Source organism: Habropoda laboriosa, unplaced genomic scaffold, assembly GCF_001263275.1.
Source record: "Habropoda laboriosa isolate 0110345459 unplaced genomic scaffold, ASM126327v1 scaffold57, whole genome shotgun sequence".
NCBI lineage: Eukaryota > Metazoa > Arthropoda > Insecta > Hymenoptera > Apidae > Habropoda > Habropoda laboriosa.
The window spans coordinates 85,270-108,706 of NW_017100229.1; the positions used below are offsets into that span (position 1 = coordinate 85,270).

The 23,437-nt window shown below is 45.7% G+C and overlaps 1 protein-coding gene across 1 annotated transcript in view; it reads right to left on the reverse strand.

Annotated features, from left to right (window-relative positions):
• The window catches only part of LOC108571285 (homeotic protein distal-less), a 101,791-nt gene that overhangs the window by 73,116 nt on the left and 5,238 nt on the right, over window positions 1-23,437 (reverse strand). The window contains exon 2 of the mRNA XM_017933287.1: window positions 21,190-21,413. Coding sequence (XP_017788776.1) covers window positions 21,190-21,413 — 224 coding nt within the window. The remainder of the gene's footprint in view (window positions 1-21,189; window positions 21,414-23,437) is intronic.

Sequence of the window (23,437 nt, forward strand, 5' to 3'; positions counted from 1 at the left end):
CCTCTGTCCATTTGTGTCGAACACGAAATACGTTTCGACCATAGGGTGACCTGTCGAACTTCTTTTTCCCATTCTCTCCCTGCTTTTTGCGTCGACGTGTGGCGATAGTTGCGCGGATTAAATTGTGGCGCAACCAGTCGCTCGTTTTGTGAAAACTTGTATGATACATTAAGAGATGGAAGAAATTTTTTCAAATTTTTGCAATGGCTTTTGATCGCACGAAGAGTTAAATAAGTAAGAGATTAGGCTCAGGAGTACAAGGGTTGATTAACGAGAATGAAATCGGTGGCCAGGGGGCTTAAATAAGATTTGCAGATTAGAATCGTTGGAATAATCAAAGTCACGCGTGAGGAATATTGAAAGTCACAGTGAACTCTGTAACACGAGCGTTGCAACACGGTGCAAAACCTACTTCGAAACTTCCAATCCAGTTTGACAAGAGAAAAATGGTCAACTTTTAAGATTCTTCGAGAACCTTACAGCAATTAGACCGACTATTGTTCCTTAGCGTGCCGCGAACAGAGCTGAAATGTATAATCCATCTAAATCATTGTCTCAAAGCGCGAATATTGCCATTGTTTTCGGGGCGGGAACCGTTGTTTTTCGTCGTTCCACGGCCATTTTCTCTCGCGCGTAAAGACTCGACGTGAATTATGCAGGTGAGACAAGATATGAAAGGCTAGGTCGCCAGGTTCGTAGGTTCCTGGCCGGCATACCGTGGTGGAGCACCGGCATCCTGCCTTTGTGTATGTTTTGCTGCTTTGTCTCCCTCGGCGTGTCACATCCACTCTACTAAAATAACGCTCGCAACTACCAACTGATCCGAAGAAAAATTGTCGCAACTATCACCGTTAAAAATAGAAGACGAGGGCAAAATGAAACACGAAACCCTAATTCTGCTATCCAAGTATAGAACACGAAGGGAACTCCAAAGTCAGTCCATAAGTGTGACGCAGTTTCTCATGAGCGACGTTCGATAGGCGAGGATCGATGCGTTCATGCTACTTCTACGTTCTCACGAAAATACGAAGAACGAGCAGAGATAAATCGATCTACATAGTCAGACCGACAGAGTCAACTAGCCGGGAGTTAGGGTAAGAAGAGCGATTATCCTGGATTATCCAGGAACGTTCGATCCGAGTGATCGAAAAAGAGAAAAAAAAAAAGGGTCGTTCGGATCGGTGTCACTCGCGTGTAAGTTTCCAGTGGCGGCCAGGTCGTCGTTTAGTTTGTCGAGTGGTGGGTGTATCGACCTAGTACGGGCATGAGTTAATAATAACGAGGAATCTGGGCCCTCGTTTCGCTGTCGTTGCTCACGTCGCCGTAGAAGGGTTAGTAATGAAAGAAAGTTCTAATCGTCAGCAGGCGCGCCTATCGATCCTCGTCATCAACCGTGGTGTTCCTCGTTGCTTGCTGTTTTCTACGCTGTTGCTATTCCTGGTGGTGGTGGTGGTGGTGGTAGTAAGGGAAAAGTTTGCCATTTAAATTGCTGGATAACTTGCCGCGTACAGGCGCTTTACACACTTGCTCACAGTCGAGTTTTCGCTCGTTCGTACGTAATCTGAATCGAAAGAGGAGGACTAGAACCGCGTCGATGTCATCCTCAATCGTTGACATCGTCGATTCCGATGGCTATAGGCGTTTCGTGAAAGAGACACGTAGCATCTCACTTTTTCGACGTTCTCGTGATAACGACGACACTTTTGTAACTTGTCTTGGAGACACTGAGACATTTCGAGGATTTTTCTCTCTTCAGGTTCGTTTGTTTCCGCTTCTTGTTCCTTTTCTACGTTGCTGATAGCCCGAGGAAAGTACACGACACCGGAAAATTATTCGAAATTAAACGTTCCCGCGGCTGGGATGTTTTTTGCACGCGACTATTACCGGGTGGTTCGTGTTGTAACGACGAAATTAACGATCCGTGAAACCGATGCCGCGTTAGCCACGATCCCAATGGACTTGCCTCGGTAAACGTGGCATTACGAATTTTTACGTTTTCGCTCGTGTTTGTATCATTTACCAAACCACGGTCTTTCCGAGCCAAGATATTTCGCGAGGTTTTAATTGAATTCTTATTAAAGTATATACAGGGTGATCCATAGATCACTTCGCCACTTAAAAATTGAGTGAAATATTTTGAAAATCTAGAAGAAAAATTTTGGAAACGTATGGTAGAGATGAAGTTGTTGAATTTTCGAATGCGACAATGATTTACGTGTCACCTTGTAAGTTAAGGGGAGAAAAGAAGACGAAGGGTGATGGTTACCGTGTAATTTACAGTATTTCGGCTACCGAGCTTCGTGTACAAATTAGGACTACGTGTTCCAGCGTTACTACGCTGGTTAATACGTATACCTCTTGAGAGGTAACACGATAGCAGCACCGCGGCCCGATTTACAAAGAGGATCGATCGACAAAGGGCATCTGATAGGCTCTACCGGGATCTTGCATTGAATGGATCGCGGTCGGTTCGTGGTGTGGTTTACGCGCTCCCAAACGCGAGTGGTATGATACCGGGGTGTAAGGCTGTGAACCTTTAAGCCTGACTCGCACGCGGCGATTTGAGGAAACCTTGATTGTCCGGTGGAAAGTGAACTTCTCTTTCTTGGGTTAAAAGCGGACGAAAACTTGTAAGGTTGTGAAGCTTCAAGCCTGACTCGCACGCGGCGATTTGAGGAAACCTTGATGGTCCAGTGAAAAGTAAGGCTTCTCCTTTTTTGGTTAAAGATACGAAAATTTGAAGATATTAATTTGTGAAAACTGCAATCTTATGAATTGAAGGGTGTAGCAAATTTTAATTCCATTTTCTCCCTTTATACCAAAATTTTTTGAATAGAAACTTACCATTATTGAATAGTCAAATATACCACTCTTCTGTAGCATAGAATAGTCAAAGTATCACTCTTCTCAATTAATCAGTCAATTATAACTAAATTCGTCACATTTCAATCCTCCAGAAATACGTTTCAAATTTCCCCTAATTTGCATAAGTTGTAATTGAATCATTCCTTGTGCCCGACGATCCCAAATTTTTGAAAATTCGTCCAAGGTCGAAGGTCGATTTTGAACAGTGTGAGGAGGGCTTAACGCGCAGGGGCCCCGATCCTACGGTTTTGGAGGAAGAGTACAAAACGCAAAGGGCTTGGAGCAAAGACGAGACGGTGGGCGGGGCGCTTCTCGGGCTCCAAGGCGATCCACTCCGACCTCTACCTTCTTACTTAGAGGAGATAGTAGGCGCGCATCAACGCGTTACATCTTTCATGAAACAGCAAATGAGAGTTAGAGATTGCGTAAAAAGCGGCGGCGGTGGTTGGTGTGCGTGAGCACACGCGTGCTACGGTTGTTTCGGCCGCGTGCTGTTGGACGGATTCACGTGAGCAACGGCAACAAACGGCAGCTGCTTGAGATACCATCAGCGTGGCCGAAGCTGCTTGATTCTGACAGCGCATTAAAATCACTCCTTTTTTTCGGAACTCTTCGTCCAGTTATAATAACCCTAGCCAGAAACGAGAGTCGCGCTGGTATTGCGTACGAGCTGTCAGACCGCCTCACCGGTAGACAATAATTGTGGCCAGAGGCTTCTTCGACGACATTTGCTCGATTCGACGATGCGAAGGATCGCTCGTTCCCGCGATGTCCTTCTTTCAGGTAATTGGTATTGATGGCTTCGATGATGATCGGAGAATTGGTTTCGAAGGATACCTCCAACCGCCTGTGATGTACGACTATATTCGTTTGATTGTCTCATTAGCGAGGAGAGGAAAAAATAATGTGTACGATGGTGAAGAGTGATTCTTCGTTGAAATTCTTGGGACTTTGCAATTTTTAATTTAAAAATTTGAAAATTTGTTCAAACCACTGTGCTGTACAACTACATACATATATTCGTTTGATTGTCTCATTAGCGAAGAGAGGAAAAAATAATGTGTACGATGGTGAAGAATGATTCTTCGTTGAAATTGTTGGAACTTGAAGATTTGCAATTTTTAATTTAAAAATTTGAAAATTCTTCAAATTCAATTTCAAAGCGTATCTACACCAGGAGAGGGATTATTTCAATAGACGCAACGTATCGGAAAGAAAGAAGTACCTCTACTTCAAAGGACTCGAAGGAGGGTGTGACTTGACAAACTTCAACGATTTATTTTCTCCCTGGTTTATTACCGCGGTAGACGTTAAAGCGTCTGTAATTCTCGAGATAAAATCAACCATCTACGTCATCCTTTCGTGCCAGAGATCTAGAGAGCCTTCTTCGAGCACAGTTGAAATATTTTCCAGCTTCGACATTCCATATCTCCCAAACCACAAAATTTCCAAAGAAAAACATTCTTCAACTCCTGAAAATTCGACGAACACTCGGATCATTTCTTCCTCGGGCGTTCCTCGCGAAGATGACAGATATCGGTGACGATATCGTCGTATCGCGGGGACAAACAGAATTCGCAGGGAGTCGTTGCGAAAGATCTCTCGCGGAGTGTTGCACGTCGTCCTGTAAGAAGAAGACGTGGTCGAATCGATCGATCGGCGATCGATGCCGATTGAGACGTTCCTCGAGGGTGCAGTCGATGCCGCCTCGTCCTTTTTATTCTTCCGCAGCTTTGTGTGCAGAAACGGATTGACGAACGATGTGTCAGCGGTGACAACTGGCGCATGCGCAGCCTGAATACAAAATGAAGAGAGGACGTTCGGTTGTCCGTCGTCCGTTCGTTCGGCTTCTGGAGCGGCGAGAGAGAACCGTGCCCACGTGTCTTTGCCTGCTCGATTTTTACAATGTACCGAATGAATAATCGATGCCGTGCCGGCCGATGGCGAATTCATCGCTCGACACATTTGTCATCACCCTCGGAATCTAGCGACACGTTCTTCGTGTCCTCTTCGAAGAACGTGTCTTCTCTTTCGACGAGATTTACAAAAAGAAAAAAGAAGAAACATCTTGGAATAATTTGGACGAAGAAATTCATCAACGACGAACTTGAAATTCGAAAGAAAATTTCGACCTGAAAAAGTGGAAAGGAAGACTTTGGATATTTCCCGCTGGAACGGGAGATTCTAATGAGACACTCTGCTGCACAGGTTGCGAATCGCAGAAAAAGCCGCGTGGAAAAAATGTGAACGAAGAGGTCATCATCGTGCGATGGTCGCCTGACTGCAGATGCTCGTTTTCCCCTTACGATTCCTACAGATACCACGCTTTTTTACCGTTCAATTAACGTCGCTCGGAGTCCGGAAGCGAGACGTGTTCGGTTCGGTAGAAATAAACGTAACACGGTTAAGGAACGAATCCACGTGGAAACCGGAGGGAACCTTCGTCGTGTCGTCTCAGTTGTTCCATTCGGCTTAATAATCGTTTCTTACTGTGTACGTAGAGAAAAAAGCGGCGTGCCTAGGCTGATAAATTGAATCGATATAGCTTGTCAATCAAGGTCGTGCCTCGCCTCGCGGAAATTCTCACAGTAAAAATAAAACACGTCACGTAACCTGGATTACGTAACTGTGCACCTGCCTCGCCAATGATCCGGCGAAGACAGCTGCGATCGTCGATGCCTTTTATCCAGAAATATATCAACAACCCCACGTGGAAGGATGCGGCGCATGGGTGTCGATTTAATTCCCTTCGAACACGTTCGAACTTCATTCGAGAGAGAAAAAGATTCCCTCCTCCTCTAATAAATTCACTAATTTATTCGCTGTTTCGCTGATCGTCGCGCATGCATCAACGCGACGGGCTGTATTGCCTACTCGAACGATTAATTCGTTACGAAACGCGGTGTTCGCAAATTTTCCAAACGTCTACAGGCGTGAACAGCAGCGAGAGGGTTGATTCGGCGAAAAAAATCACCGTAGTGCATATGGGATCGCAGGAATTCCTATTGTGAAGCGTCGAGAGGCAACAAAGAGTATTCTCGGCGAGTGTAGAGGAGTAGGTGAACACCTACGGAGGTCCGTACCTCCCCACGAAGCTGGTGCAGGGTTGTAAAACGAGGCCCAGCCTGGAGCAATGCCGCAACTATGCGGTACATAGGGTCGCCGTGGCGGCAAATAGGAGGAGGAAGGCGTACGAGGAGGAACGAGAAGCTTGTGGATCAAGAGGCGAACGGTGGTGAACAGTGGGGAGGTGCAGAACGAAGAAGGACGGGAGACACGAAGGGGAGAGCCGCCATGAAACAAACGAATACCGAAAGGGCTGACCTGAAGGAGAGCGACATTGGTGGTGGAAAAGGGACAGACTGTGCGTGTGCTCGGCTGTCGCTGCTCGGCGGAAGAAGGACAGAGGGGAAGGTGGAAGAAGAAGAAGAAGAAGAAGGCAGAACTCGGTAAGAAACCGAGAAAGCAAAAGCGCGGGGACGCTGCCACTTCAAACGACCCGCGCATTCGTCCTCCCTCCAACTCGTCGAGGTGGTTGCCGCGCGAGTAGAGCAGACTGGTCGGAGGAACGGAGAGAGAGAAGGCAGGGAAGAAGGACGAGGTGGCACGGGTAGGGAGAGCCAGGACGACTACTCTGGATTCCTATAATTGTTCATTTTTGCAAATTCCCGGGTTTTTGCACGGGGACCACGGGAGTTCGGTAACCCCGCACGATCCGACCGTTTCGTGAGCTGGGTCTACGGTGTCACTTTAGAGCACCTCCGGAGTCGTTTCGTGACTGTCATCTTGTGGTTTTTAGGGTGTATCGACGATAGAAGGACATCGTCGCTTCTTCTTTTTTTTTAAACTTGGACATTCGGACAATTGTGGAAGCTGTGGTATTTTTGTGGAGTTCGTGAATGAGTTGTTTCGTTGTGAAATGTGAGATAAGAATTGGTAGGCTGACTTATGGAGTACTTTGTGTTTTTGTATTCTTCGTGCTTAGCAGCTTGATTTATAGAATGTCTACTTTGGACTGCTTTCTAAATTTTGCTGTTACGTTGCGTGTGTGATGAAGAATATTCGTGAGGTACTTGTTATTAGCGTTTGGAAACATTTTTCGGTCGAAAAGATCGATGGGGAAACACTTGCCGGGTTTCAGAATTTTTCATTGCCTCACTTTATCGCGCAATGTCTAATATGTGCTTGATTAACCCTTTATGGAGGACGTACCGTTTGATTACTTGTACAATATATTAAATTATATTTTCTTCAAACCTACACGAGTATTTTTATTCCTCAAAAAATACGAGTCTTGCGTTCACTTTTTTATTTTTCTGAATTAATGCACGAGTTCATCGCCCTGAAAGGGTTGAGAGCAATTCAGCGACGAATTTGTGAAGAAAAATCGAGCGGATAGTAAGGGACGATAAGGGGGGAACGTTTCATCGACAGATTCGCGCGAAACGCATAATTCGATCGTTAGGGCGCCATTAAAACTTCCCCATGAGGTTCCCACCGGACTTGACACGAACTTCCCTTCTTCTCCTCCTTCTTCCTCCTCGTTTGAAATCCTTCCGAGAAGTCGTACAACTCAGGTGATACTCGCAACTAGCCCGATACTCGCACGCTCGCGTGCGAATCGCGAGAGTTTTCGAACTGGGACGCCTCGTTACCGGATAGCAAAACTCGCGAGGGATTCTTCTTCTATTTCTCTGTCGTTCCACTGGATAAAGAATCGCCAGGATTCGTGGAATTCGTTCGACGAGAGAGTGAAGGTTTGGGCGCGTACGTCGTGAAAGAAAGAAATCTCGATGGAAATTATAGTTTTCGCGTCACGACATCCGGTGTACCTTTCTCGTTTTTTTCGAACTCTCCACGCGAACGCTAAATTAACCGTATCATTTTTTTGCCAACTTCTCGAGCTGTTCGATCCAACTTGTTTAATTACCAGCACGACGCACATTTTTAATTCAGGATCACAGAAAACATTTATGTACGCTATTAATTAAAAATTTGTTAATTGTAATAAAATATTATCACAGTTCATCTCAAGCTTGACAAAGGGGGGAAATTGCCTCGTACTTTAAGCACTCAACACCTAGATCATCGAAAGCCTGAAAATCTACATGTCAGGGTTAATCAACGAAATTAACCCTTTCCCCGGTAATTATAACACAGGCTCACCGCAAAATAGCTCGTTTCACGGCGAAACGAGAGGGAGCCAGTCCACTTTGGATGTTCCCTGTTCCTCGAATTCTTAGATCCTCATTCTTTCCAGCGGATCGTGCGCGACTTGCCAGGAGAGAGAGAGAGAGGGGCTCGGATTTACCGGCGAAATGTTGGATTTATTAGATCGAGATACGCGTGGGCGTTCCTGAACGTGCCCCCTGCCCACCCCCTCAACCTTACCGTTAGCTACGTGCACGAGAGGGACTCCTCGAAGCTCGCGAATGCACGTAGCTAAGCTAACCTAGACACACACTCGGTGTCTGGATTAAAGAAGGAGTCGTGGCTCACGCACACGCGTAGGTCGAGAGCGAAGGTGGACCATCAAGACGGCTGCGCTCGGCTTGATGGAAACTTCGAAACTCCTCTGGACGGTTGTTGTTGTTGCTCGTCGTTCTAGGAAACCAGAGAGAAAGAGAGGGACGTGGGTATCGTGAATTCGATCGTCGGCGCCGAACGATGATTTATGGCCGAGAAGGAGGGTTGGTGAATCCGGTGCGAAGAAACAACGAAGACGAGGAAGAAAACCCCGACGAAGGATGAAAAAGATGGAAGAACCGAAGGGAAAGCAATATGGAATCACGGCGATTACTATACCCCCGCGTCTATGCGAGGATCTCGTGTTTTCCTACTCGTGGGAATCGTGTGAATCATCCCTTAACGGACGACGATGAAACATTTTCTATGCGAGAATTTCAACGGTGAAATGGACGTTTCCAAGTGGTGTGGTTTGGATTGCGTGTCGTTAACGCTTCACGTTAACGAGATGCGTAATATCGGCAAGAGAGGCAAGAGAACGGAAGTGTACGGGGTCTTGTATGGTATACATAGTCTCTAGTGTCTGGCGTGAAAGAGAGGCAAGGGAAAGTCGTATGCAGCAGGGTAGCACGGAAGGGAAGAGAAGGACGTTGCAGGCCTAACTACGACCTATCTAAGACCGATTCACCAACACAGAGAAAAGCGTTAGTGCCAGGAGGAAGCCTTTTCCTTTACCTCCTGGCGGCAAGTAACGCCGTGTGCTGCAACTCGCCAGGTTATTTACAGCTTCTTGGCATGGAGGTGAGCTCTCGCGGAGCTCGGCCACTGCCAGCAAGAAGGAAGTAAGGATGATTTATATCCGCTGCTACCAGTGCTGCTCCCAACCCGCGATAATACCAATCATTATCATCGCTTAATAACAGGCATTACTGCCAACATTGAAATAATGTGTGTGTACCCCAAGCTTGGCTGAGCCATGGCTCTCTCTCTTTCTCTTCCTTCCTCTCTTTACATTTCCGTTCTTCCTTCTCTCTCACTCTCCACCACCATCAACATTATGCTCTAACATCGCCACCTACTCTTTTCTTCTGTTTCTCCTATGCCTGTCAGATGTATGTGTGTGTGTAAGATGGTGGTCAGAGTGCAAAGCAAGGGTCCTGGATCATCGTTGATATCGCTTAGCTTGTGGTGGCCTTTTACCATAAAGTTGGTCAGGTGCAAGCGCGCGCCACAAACGAAACGCATTGCGCCGCCGGTGATCTTCCTGAAAGATCTTCGAAGAAGGCGGGGAACGGGAGGTGGAGGCTTTCTTCGTTCCCTACTCGGTGCACAGGGATTCCTCGCACGAGGGAGGAAGGAAGAGGGCGCGCGCTTCTGCCGGTCGAAACCCCTCGAGCCTGTTTTGCGCGAATTCTTCTCGACTCTGCCGTGGTTCTCTACCCGAGGGACCGCGTTTGCTCAGTTCTCTCCTCGTCGGAGGTATTTTTAGTTTCCACTTCGTAATAATTTCTCGGAAAGTCGAACACTCGTTCGAGCTCCTTTGTTCGATTCTTTTGAACCTTGACGAGAAAAAGGAGAGAGTGGCTAGGGTGAACGTTATGGTGCCTCCAAGTTGTTACTCGTCGAGTTGAACATTATGGAATAATTCCTCGAGGGAGAAGAGAGAGGGGTTAATGAACAGAAAGTGAATCTGTGCTGGTCGTTTAATTAAGCAGAAGGCATGCTTATGCATCGTCTGTGAACTGTGCAGCTCCTTCGTGATTATACTCATTAACCTTCAATTGGCACAGTGAAATGCCGGTTACGTAACCCGGTGGGGTAGTGTCAATGTGATAAAAGAAGTAGGTTAAACGTACGCTTTATCTACGCAGCCTATACCATTGTAACCCGGCGTTGCTCTTCTATAGTTGCAACTATCCACCGAATTTCGCATCGCGAAGAAATTTCGTTTGTTCACTTCGACAGGATTTCAACCAAACCGAAAAAACAACGTCTATTAACACTAAACGTACCGACACTTTATGTATACCTATTCTTACCGTAGGCGGTCGGATGACCGGATATGAAATAATTATACTTCTCCGAAAGGAACACAGGCGATTGTCAGTTGGATATAGGAAACGACATATTTACAGTTTTATCTTTAACAAGATCGGGAAGAAACAGAGGCGTGGTTTTAAATGAAATTTAAAAACCGGACGTGGTGCGTTTAGCATTAAATAACGTGTCTTCATCCGAGAAAAAGCAAGCGACAATTTCAAGGGTACAAAATTCGAGAAAATTCCACCGCAATCGTAGAACAATTACTTCAATTCCACCGAAACGAATCTTTGATCGCTTCGTCTAGGTGTTTTCCGAGAAACCAGTCCTCAGGGTTGTTCGTCGAGTGCGTCGAGAGTAGGGGGCAGGAAAAGGAGAAAAGGGAATTCTTCAGAGACGCGCGCGTCCACCTCTCCGAGAAATCATCGTGTACACGCGACGCGAGAGATACACCGGGTGGTGAAAAAAAGGAAGAAGGAGAACGATCCTTCCCCGTGGCGCCCCCTCGATCCTCCGTCGACACGGTGGCGCTGGTTTTCGCGTGGTGGACGCGAGGAATCGCGGCGGCCCGGCGTTTCTGCAAACATCGAACTCGTCTGCCGGTAATTATTGGTATTTGAGGCACTGTGGGAGGTCCCGCGAGGCACGCCAGCTCTTTCGATCCACGTACATGCACACGCCGCTGCGTGAAAATAATTATCGGCCGTCTCTGCTTCTTCATGAGCCAGCCAGCCAGAGGGGAGAAAGAGGGGGGACACCTTGGCAGCCATCGATAAAGGAAAGACGTGTTTCCGTCCTTCTTTTACCTTCCTTTTCCTTTCTCCCGATTGGAAAAGTGCGAAATCTGTGCTCGTTTTTTCTCTATCTACCTGCTTTCTTCTCGCGGTCTTTCAAAAATTTCCTAACTTTAGAACTTTTTATAGGAGACTAGCTTAACTCTTGGAGGCAGACGTTTGTCTTTAACTGTGGAACAACGAGAATTGAAAGTGGTACATTTTTTATTATTTTGGTATACTACACGAAGAACATCGAAATGAGAATAATTAACGGATAATAAATTGGCATATATAATAGTTTTTTTATTTGAACAAAAGTCATCATAGTGTGCGTTGCCTGATGCAAGGTAGGATATTTAAGAGATTAAAAATATGTGTCACGGCTGTTGAGTCTAAACGTAATTCCGTTTTATATCCATAATACATGTCGCATATCTCGCACTCATTAATATATGTTCGGAAAGATATAATGCGTTCTATCAACATCACATAATAGAAGAACGTGACACAGATTAGGGTAACTCTGGGAAGCTAAACGAAACAATCTAAGTCCACGACAGAGAAAAGTTGAAATAGGGTAACGTCGAATTCCATCATCCCTAATTGATCGAAGGCACCAATTAGGCGACAAGACCAGTCAAATTGAATGTCTCGTACGAAACGACCGTCGTCACGAACCCCCGAAAGACTTGGCTTGATACTTCCATAGCGAACCGCAGAATCGAACGAAGTTTTTCTTTATTCCCTGAAATCGTTCTCGAGAATTAATCCCTTCCTGTTGATATTGCGTTACCGCCGCGTAAAAACTGTTGCGGTCGCGAGATTTGATAGAACCGTGAAACAGTCGAAGGGAAAAGATTAGTAGTAGTCGGTGGTTAAACGGATGTCTGGCGGAAAAAAAAGTGAGCAATCGCTTCAAGGATAAGCAGCAGGATTTGCACGGGCGAGCCCGCTGAATCTCGCGGAATCGACTGAATTCCCCGATTTTTCTTGTCCTGCCCCATTGAACACTATTAATTGCCTTCTCTGTTTTTTTTACCGCGGGCCAACGCAACGCAGCTGTGTGTGTACGCGACGTAATTACGTCAGGCGTGTATGACACGCGCGAAATAGCAGCCAAGCATAGGCGAAACAGCGCCGCGAGTTTCGTAGCTTGGCAGAAAAACTAGTATTACTGGATTCACATTTTTATCGAAAGGGGAGAGAACGCTTAAGCGCGTTTCCCTGGAGTGTGCAAAAAAGAAAAAAAAAGAAAAAACAATATGCTGCACGTTATTAAAGGCGTTAAATATTAACCCCGGCAGGCATAAACTGCTGAACGGTTTAATTTAATTTCAATTTCAGAAGGAAAAGAAAAGTTCACGCGATATCTATCTTTTGTTTACTATCATTAGGCGCGCTAATGTCGTTCTCGTGCAAATATCGATTATTAGCGAGTTACAGATGCTACTTTGGTGAGAGGGATTCAATTTTTGGGAACTTCGAGGACACTTTAAGGCGACTCTTTGGGTTTGCAAGGGGTTGAACGAGGACGTCGAATTGTGATTACTATGTGAGATTACTAATCGGTGTGAGATTTTTTTCTTCTTCGAATCGAAAGACGAGGAAAGAAGTTGGAAATATGACGCGAATTGTTTTTCGTACCGAGGTCGATATTGTGTCAAGGTTGACAAAATATGCACGGTGCGGTGCATGCAGAAGAAAACTCAGGGACTGAGGCAATATTTATGTGGAACGTTGATCGAGTAAAAACCGTCAGGAGTATCTGGGTGAAGGAAAGTACACAGCGAACCACGAAGACGTATGATTATAGCGACAACGCAGCCCATTAGACAACGGAAACATCAATCCTGCGGCGCGTTGCATCGTGTACGACGACTTTCGTCGAATCCGAGGGAAAGTTTAAACCGTGTCGTTGCCATCGACGATGCTGTCGCCGGACATCGTACAATAAAACAGCCTGGACTGGTCGAATAAAAGGATGTGCGCACATGTAGTAGTTTTACTACTCTCATTTGTGTCGTACAATGTTGCCTCTTGGGGGAACGAATTGTCCGTTTTCTTTTTCTCCGCTGCCAATTGAAGGTTTTCAGATCTGGGTATTACCGTAGGAACACTTTCTTTCGTTTTTCTCTCTCTTCGAAGGGAAATTTGCATAAATTTAGAGAAAAGAATTTTACCCCTTCTTAACCCTTCCATTACCGTTAGCGCCTATAGACGCTTTGAAGGGAGGATGTTAAAAAAAGGCCAAATTTGGCATACGTTGAGCGAGTTGAGCGATGCTCTCAGACAGTCACTCTCAGACACAGTTACTCTCGAGAGCAACTCGCGATAGTTTTACTCTAAAAAGGGCAGCTAGCTTTATGTTTGGCTCGATGTATGTACAGCGACCTAGGTTCGCGTTTATTATGTTTAGCTCGCGAGCAATATCACGAGTTCTAAGAAGTTAAGGCCTAAAATTTTTCTCAGAACAGTTGCGAGCGTACAGCGATTAGAAATCGGGCAGGACGACTCGTCCTCAGTCAGTGTTTACCAGGCTGTCGAACGAGTGCCTCGACGAACGTCGCTTATACTGCGCGATTCTAGTCTTGTAGGGAATACATCGAACAACGCGAACAATTTACGTACTTAGCATATTCGTTCTTGTGAATTAAGTGCCGCTGCATACAAGAAGCTAGTGCACCGAATTCAAGTACACAACGAACAGCTCAGCTTGGGAGAAAAATGAAACGAGAAGCGTGTCTCTGCGAGCTACACAGCTACAGTTTCACGGTGTGCGTATGCGTGAATAATATGTACGTACACAATCGAATGATTGAGTTAATTGAAAATAGAGGAGAGCCTCCGTATAGCTAATTAGATTAGTTACTGCAACAATTTCGTTTTATCGCATTCTAAGATTATTTTTCTTGTAATAAGGTGTGTTATAGCTGTGAAGCAACGAGAAATTAGTTTTTTTACTGTTGTCTCCCCGAGACATTTACATATTCTATCCTTTTCTGGAAAAACACTGTCTCTTAGTAAACAACTAAGTCTTTACACACGACCTACTTTGTTTGTTATTAGTCTAACGACAATATACGACAATTGACACGCAGTGCAGTTCCCATCTACGCGGACACTCGACGTCTCTAACCTACGCGTAGTTCGACAGAACTTTGTATACATATACATACTTTTCCCTCTGGCTTTCATAGTGGGTACATAGTTAAGAAATGCAAATTCTGTTTCGTTCCGGCCCTATGCCAAAATTGGCCTTTTTTTAACATCCTCCTTAACTCACACTGTACAGTTTGCGCGTTTTTGTACACTTCTGGCCTAATTTAATCTTCAATTTTATCTTACAAGTATTTCCACCTTAATTTAACGAAAGTTTGTCACTTGTGTTACATACTAAAATTTGCCGTAGCGAAAGGGTTAATCATAATTCTGTGATAATTAATATCCATATTCACATTATTTTGCACAGCTATTGAAACTACCCCATCTCACCAATTTTCACTGTAATTTACCCAACACCCTAAGTTAAAAAATTTAGAATCCTTGTTTGCGTTGTTTCGAATCTTCAAATCACTAAAACCTCGTTAACAGATCTGAAGGTGAAGGGAATTAAAAGTTGATAAATTGAGAGAAATCTGGCATTCTCCATTCGACCTGTCATTTTCCCAATTACAAATTACGTTTGTCAGACTCTACTAGGCGAACCGAGGGTTAAATACATCGTCCCACGAAAGTGCTACATTTCGCCCCGTAACGATAGCCGGATCCTTGAGAAAATAAAACTAGCCGAGCGGGTTAACGAGCCCCGGGACCGGAATAAAATTGAATTAAACAATGTCGTGCGCGGTTCACGTGAATCGCAGAGCCCGGGATGTACGAAAATACACAAGGGCGCGCGTGTGGGCGAGCACGAAACGTCCGCGGAATAATAAGTCGTGCCATGCCGCGGATCGCGTGCCTAGCTGAGAAACTTTCCCATTTGTAGCCGCTGGTCGACAGATACAAGCCGATAGAGGGACACGTCGGTCTCGAACCTCTGTTAGTTTTATTGCTGGTACGTCGATAAAAGCCGCGAAGAGGCTGACGAACACCCTGATCACAGCACGCCTGTACGTTCTACCGGTACCTGATAACTGGACACATCCCTATCTTGACACGCACGAAACCGGCCAACACGTCGATGAGATAATAGTAACGATAAGCTGGTTCAATGCCGGTTACTTGGATAGAGAATTGGAAGGAGTAGAAGGTAGGAGAAAGGGGCACGACAGAGACAGGCAAGAAAGCTGGTTGGAGAGTAGGAAAGAAAAGGTACGGAGCCGGTTAATCGGCCTCCTTCCAGCTAGACGATCGAAGGCTATTTTGTATCGAGTACGCTTCGATACGGTTTTTAGGTGATTCGGTCGTTTTCTGATGGTTCGATCACTGGAATAATTGCCCGCCTTCGATTTTTCTGCGGTTCGTTTGGCTGCGGGGGAAAGGGAGGTACTGTGTCACTAAATGATTCATATTTGGAGGCTCTAAGTAACACGATTGACGAAAAATTTTATTTTTTATCGAGAAGAGAAATTTTGCCATACTTGGAATACTTTTTCAATGGAAAAATTCGTTGGAAAAATATTCACAGATTTTTAAGCGAATTTTTAGGTAATTATGATTCTTATTTGGAGACTCTAAATAACATGATTGACACAATGTTTATTGAGAAGAGAAATTTTGGCATACTTGGAATACTTTTTCAATGGAAAAATTCGTTGGAAAAATATTCACAGATTTTTAAGCGATTCTGCTTCAATTTTGAACCCATTAATTAATATTTGAGGACAGGGAGATAACGAAGATCAATGAAAAGTCAATTTCTTTCTCAGGAAGAGAAACTTTGGTACAACAGTTAGAATATTTTTCAACGGAGAAATTCGCGGTCTGAGTTAAAAAAAAAGAAAATCCCAGATTTTCCCAAGCTCTTTCTTCCCAGGACGAGCGGGTAAATATTAATTACCATTACCATGCGGACCGCCTAGCGCCGCGAACACAATGCGCCTGACATTCGCGTCGAAGTTGGCGCACCACTTTCACGCGGCCGTCGCCTAACGCCGGGGCTGAACGAGCGGCGTTCGCCTAATGATTCATACGCGAGTCCGTCCAGCAGAATCATCAATTATATTCGAGCCATTGTTCCGCGACTAGAGACCGGGCCCCCATTATCTAATACATCTAACCTACAAAACTCGCAGCGACGTCGTGGCAAGCTCGACCGCAAGTCGAGTTCCACTTCGAATCCATCGTCGAATCTGATAATAAAGATTAGACGAAGAACGAGAGAAAGACAGACAGGCAAAGAAATCTACCGAGCTGATAATAGTTATGAATCAGAATGAAATATTCACGGACAATGTTTATCCAGGATTAATACAGATACGCGACAAACGATAGTTTTTATCGAAATTTTCAGGATCCATCCGTGATAGAGAACACACTATCGTTAATTAGTCAATTCGTTGTTGGAACGGCGAGAAACTGAGTCCTTTATCTCCCGCAGATCTGTAACGATAAGCACGGACGAAAGGCTCGCTAAAGTAGCACCGGAGGCATGTGTACGCCAGGCGACGCCAGTGATAGGCAGATAAATGGACGCAGATAAACGAGCGGAAAGCGAGGGAAAGGTGGAGATACGGGGCGGAGAGACACATGTACGCGTGGTTATTCGCGGATCGACGTCTGCCACGACCACGTTTCGTAAGTGATCCGGTGTTACGTAGGCTTCTAGTACGCCGGTAGCTGGGAAAAGGGAAAAATCCGAGCAATTCCTGTATATTTCCACATTTTTGTTAATACCAGTCCAAGGTAGAAATTGCATAAAGACAGAAGAAAATTAAGCAATCTCGTTTCTCTTTAACAATCGAAAGTAGAGAATTATTGTAAAAATGTCTCTTCCTAATTTCTTCATCTTCAATTTCTCTATCCTTCATCCCCCTCGTTTCCACCTCGTTCGCGATCTGAAACCACACCACAACCCGTTTTTACGTGCACCGAAGCATGGATAGTAGTTATGCAGTCGTTAATTCCAAAAATTTTCCGCGGACGGATCGCGTGCTCGATCGACAAGGATCCTCCGGAGGCCTCGATCGCGACGAACCGGTGCCAGCCGCTTATTAATCACGATCGAACAAGGTATTCGGGCAAACGCGCGAGGCACTCGTTGCGTGGAACGATTCCCGGTTCCGGTTTTAAAAACATTCCGCAAAACAGAATCAACAAATCCATCAGGCTGGTACGAGGCATTTCTACGTTAGAAAGTTTTTCACCAAGGGAGAACGGAAAAATCTCTCGCTGGAATTCTCGAAGTTCCCCCGGCGCGGCGCGGCGGCTGAGAACGCAGCGAAAGGCGTTACACCGTCGATCGATCGATGGTTTTATATATCGCCCCTTGAGTGACAGCATTATCTTATTCCCGTAGCGTAGGAGTTAACTGATCGATGCTGGCTAAGGGGTGGCTCGATATCGATACCGTCAGCTATCTCTAGCTCCCTCGTGGTTCCTTCAATAATAAATAACAGGAGAGGCATAGAGGATGATCCACCTAGCAGGCGTGTGTTTCTCTCGATAGAATCCACCACCGTGACGAGATACCGTAACACACGCGAAGAATGTTACCACCCCTAAGAGTATCGTTTCGAGTGTGTCTTTTTTCGGGGAGACAGAAAAGACGTGTTCGCTCTGTTCGAAATTCTCCGGGATAGATTATTCGTTCAGCGGCAATTTTCTCGCCTTTGGAAGTAATCCTCGATGCACTTGTGACATTTTTTCTCGATCCTCGTTGCATCGCTGGAACTTCATTTCTGTGACGATTTTTAGATCACTTGAATTTTCGTACGTAGCCGGAATTGACTCGAAAGAGCGTCCTCATAGTGGAAGTTTCGGTCTGAGGTAAACGGGGAAAACTTGCACTGTGTTTGAGGGACGATTTCAGTCGAATGTTTGGCCAAAAGTGGCGAAGTGTGAGAAAATCCGCGAATATCCTTTGTGCACCGCACCACGATAATCGAAGAACGAGTTTGTCCCGTGTAACTTTTCGAGGAGGAGCAGCGTTCTTCCAGGTTATCGAAGAGTGGTTAGGATCCAGCACAGGTGAAGATTCAGATTTCGAATTCACTTGGCGTGCCGCTTCCCTCGTGGATGCGCGACTTTCGAATCTCGTTTCGACGCGTTGGCATTCCCAGGGCCAATGAGGAGAGATCGGCCACGTTGGTCGGCGAAGACGAAGAAAAAGGAACCACCACGCCCAAGGTACGTGGCAGGAACGCAGACGTTCGTGTTGGTACCTATGTATCCACGTCTATACGTGTCTATCCCTTTTGCACGTACACGTATCTACCTTCGTGATAGTGTGTACTTCGCGTGTACAAGCACTACTCTCTCTCTCTCTCTCTCTCTCTCTTGCCAAGTTCTCTCTGTTGGTGTAAGAGCCACGGCGGCACGAACGCGCGCTACCACGTCCTCAAATTGAAGCCCCGAAGAAAAAGAGATGCGTGGCCTCACTGGTTTCTCTCTTCTTCGTCTTCATCTTCGTCTTCTTCGTCGTCGTTTTCCGTGGCAAAGTCGAACGCATCGAGAGACCGAGAGGGAAACACGCAAGGAGGGAGAGAAAGGCGCGGGTAAGAAGACGACGAAGCGGGAGAGACGAAGCTGACTCGCGAAGCGAAGGAGGAGGAGACCAGCAACGAAGGGAAGATGGAAGAGTCTCTGAAGGCTCTCTGTAGGCGCCATGTTGCTGGCGATGACAAGAAACCCGATGCGACGGTAGCAGGGCCAACGGAGAGCAGGCAGAGGCGCTTGCTCGAACGCCTTGATTGGCCGATTACAGATTATACACGGTGCACCCTGAAGAGATGCAGAGGGCCGCGAGGCTAGGCTGCCGCGGCGCCGGAAAACTTTTCTTTACGCGGATCGTTGCGGTGTGTTTTCGAGGATTGGACAGGTTTACGGTGCGTTTTCCAGGATTAGAATGCTTCCTGGCGTATCTCTAAGGATCAAAAAGCTTTTTTCGCGGAAACTAACCCCGTATGAAGAATATAAAACGAAGTACAGAGGAAGACAGATGTGAGAATACTTAGAAGGAGATAGATGTGAGAAAATGTTCAGTGTGAATGGATAGAAAGCTTCTACGAATTGTTATTCAATACGAAGTCTTGATTTTTCAATCGGTAAACGTTTAGCACCACTGTGCACGACGTAAGAGCGGCTGTGAATGGTCGTTACAGTCTAGCACTTTCTAGAAGATCGACGAATGAAAAGTAGGATGCAGAAATAGATGCTCTGATTGAAAATGAACGACAGAACGGTGTTTCGAGCGTTATTTTGCAAACAACCTGACGCGTTGCCGCGATTACTCATCAGCCAGCTTCGAGCTCGATTCTCTGAATGGCGGAGAGAGGGGAATAACTCCCGCGGAGCACGGAGTAATGAAATTATCCGGTCCGGGACCCCCTGCGACGACATCAGCAAGCAACGACAGCCAGTTATCCCGTGATTACGCGATACGCAGTTACGTATCACGATGTGTGCACCTATGAGAAAACCTTCAGCCTCTTTGCGGCACTGCCATCGGGCGCAAATAAATCAATTTCCCGTCGATTTTTATTGTCAGTTTAAATCAGCGGAGTTTGTTTGTTCTACAGGTAGAGAACGAACCTAACTCGATAATTCCTTCGACGAAGAATCGATAAATATGAATTTGATCTTTCTTAATTTTCTAATCAGGAGAAATTGAAATCACCTGGTAATTAAAGTGATTTGTTTTTTTTTTTTTGGAAAGTTTGTTTTCTCCTCTTTCTGTTCGATCTTTCCATTAACTCCTACACCGTAATTCACGCCTATTAACAAATAATTCGGTAGAAAATTAATTTTGATGTTATTAAATTTCGTGAATTTTAGTTTCACCTCGTGAAAGTTTGACGCGAAAATCTATGGACGAAACGGAAAAGGAGCAGAACAAAGGATCCGATAAATTTTCCAAAACCGCGAACGCTCCTTTGATATGTATATCGGCGCTGCTCGCGATAGACGTTTTCGCTTCAATTAGCTCCTAAGGCGCGATCGCGGTCTAATAAATCGTTAATTGGAAACCGTGGGACTATCCGCGAGAAATTCACCCAGCCCCAATTAGCTTTTGACCACCGCTTCCCTTGCTCTACCTAATAAATCGTTAATTGGAAACCAGACGAGGTAATTAGCGGAAAGTCCTCCGCGGAAAGCTTGAAAAACTCCGCGACCAACGGGATATTTATGATCGTCTCGTTAGTGTTTCGCGGCTCGGAGAGGTATACGCTTCCCTATCTGAGAGTTGTCCGGGACGCAATCCTATACCCGGTGTCCAGGGCGTGGCGGATCGGTGATTTAGTAAAGTCATTTGTGCCGATAATGCTGACAGATGCCGTCCATTTGGTGTCCTGTTACGCTGGACTGTCCGTGCAACTGGATCTCTTGTTTGCAACAAGGGGTTGTACGCGAAACATGACGATCTATCGTGCGACTAATTCGAAGAAAAATTGCGTGTACACGTACATATACGTATATACGTTGAATAGAGAATATACAATTCGTAGAATTGTTTTAACGGTCTTACACCTCACAGCTATAATCACGGTTGTTTCCAATTGCAAAGGTAACTTAACTAAGATGTTAAGTACAGGGATTTTTCCAAGTATACAGAGCTGAACGTGTAACAGAATGAAATTTTCATGGAAACGCCACACTTAATTGCCAAGATAACGTGGAAACACAGTGAATTCCAGGCGTAAGGAGTCACGGAACAACATGGACGCACGTTGATTCGCGTGACGAGTTCCTTGCCGTGGTGTTCATCGTTCACGACCGACGATCCTTGCACGTGAATTTCGTTTGCACGTGAGAACGAAACCGGTGGATTGGTACTTCCGTGAGAGAGAGAGAGAGCAAAGAGGCGGGATTTATCGCGGGAAGAAAGGAGGAAACTTGGGACGAAGAAAAAAAAAAAGAAAAAAAAGCATGGAAGAAAACTGACCTGCGTTTGCGTCAATCCAAGACTCGCCGCGAGCTCCGCTCTTTCTGGTAGCGCGAGGTACTGCGTTCTCTGGAACCGCCTGTTGAGCTGTTGCAACTGCAAGCTGCTGTAGATCGTTCGTGGTTTCCTCATTTTCTTCCCTTTGCCGTTCCTCAACGAACCACCGCCGCCGCCGCCTAATTCGTCCACCAGGCTGCCACCTTTGTCACCCAATGGCGAGAGGTCTGCGAACATGCACCACCCTAACATCAATTTTTAGAATCCTCGTCACCGCTGGCGTACGAACTAAAGAGAAATTCAACAGAAACCTGAATTAATGTACACTCTCTTCGTCTTCTCTTCGTTTTCTTCTTCGTTAATCGTCGTTTCGTTCGGGTGAGATAGGTGGTAAAACGAAGACAGAATAGAAAAAAGGGAGATAAAAACGTGGAAGAAAGTGAAAGAAGGACTCGTAGGAGCGTTACGAAGTTTCGGGCGTAGGTAGCGGGTGATAAATCATGATTAATCTCGTGTAATTTGCCACGTGTGATCGCTATCACCGGGCGAACAATATCGGAGTGCTAACCATAGTGTAATTAATTAAAAAAAATTGTTATAAATTAATCATCGAATAATTACGCGCCGACTAAATAAACGCATCGTGCCAGCCCGGCGAACGCTATCGTAACGTACGATCGCGCCATTATGTTTATACCCTAATTACAATGTAGCGTAATACGGCGCGCGGTGTGAATCCTTGAACGTAACACAGTCATTTAGAAATCCAAACAGCCGAGCCTTGTCATTTTCCACTGTTCAAGGAAACGACACTCTAGCAAAATTCATCGTGCACACGCCATAGCGAGCGCGGCAGGTACACACAGTGTTGTTCTTGTGTACATAGATCAACGTGAATCCTGGATCGAGGATTCGACGTGGAAGGAATATACCGGGTGTACGTCGAATTGAACGTCGACGACGAAAGTCTGCGTTAACAACGGGTAACGTAACACCAGAGACTACCCGTCGAACCTTTCCCTCTGTGATAATAAGCGTGACTATTAATTAACGTAATTTATGGCGAGCGAACGGACATGCAAACAGGAACGATTCTCATGATTTATTGCTAGCCATGTCACTGAGACCGGGGGCGTGGAACGGTGACCTGTGGATCAACGAGTTTCAAGATCGATCGCGAAAAGACACGGAGATTTTGATTGCGCGTGAAACGTTTGATAATAACGAGCAACCCTTTTACCATACCTCGCCACTTCGCCCAAGTATACTACTCGTTAAATACAGCGACGCGTATAGTGTAGGAAAAGGTACGACGCCGAAGACTTTTTCATCGACAAGGATTCCCTCCAGAGGCAAAGTTGTGTCCTTCGTTTAGCAAGAACGTTGTCGCGACCAGTATCGTACGAATACATTAACCCACACGATTTCCCGCCACGTGAAGTACGATTATTCGGTGTTTTATCGTTTCCACCGTGGTCGAGTTAGGGAGAACGTGATGTCATCGAAGGAGTAATGGCCGTCTCGTTATCTTCGTACATTTTCATGCCCCTGCCATGTTGATGTTGCACAGGAACGAATAAATATGTTCATTGAATATCACAGAATCAATCATTATAAATTCAAGAGAACGATGGAAAATTCTCGAGTATCGATCAATCAATAACGTGTCGTGTACGTCTGACAAGAATTACCCTTTCATCTATCCACCGCGTTGGATACAACGAATTTATCACCGTGTTGCCATTGATTAACCAACGAACGAAGCGTGTGTTAATCACATGCCTCTGATGCAAGGTACAAAAGGAGAGGTGCATAAAAGCTCTTAGAGAGAGAGAGCGGCTAGCAAAAATCACGAGCAAGGAAGAGGAGAGGGAGCGTTTTACGATACATTTTTCCCGTGAGCCGTTGCGAGAGAGAGAGAGCCCGCGGCGTCATTAACGCGGCCGGTGTATGCAAAGCGGTCGCTGAAAACCGCTCCATCCAGGCGAAACTACTACTTTACCGTAATTCGCGTGGGTCATTTGCGGACGGTCGTGCGTTCCCGGCTCCGTTTACGCGCGCGATTTTCGCGTGTACCCGATCGATCGAGCCGTCGATTATTTCAACGGGAATAATCGTTCACGAAGCGGCAATTTATCGACCTATATACTCCCGTAAAAACAGACCGTAACACGCGTGCAACGCGATTAATACCGCCTTGAAGAAGGAACAACATATAACAGGGCGGTGAAAAGGAAAATATTCGAAACTT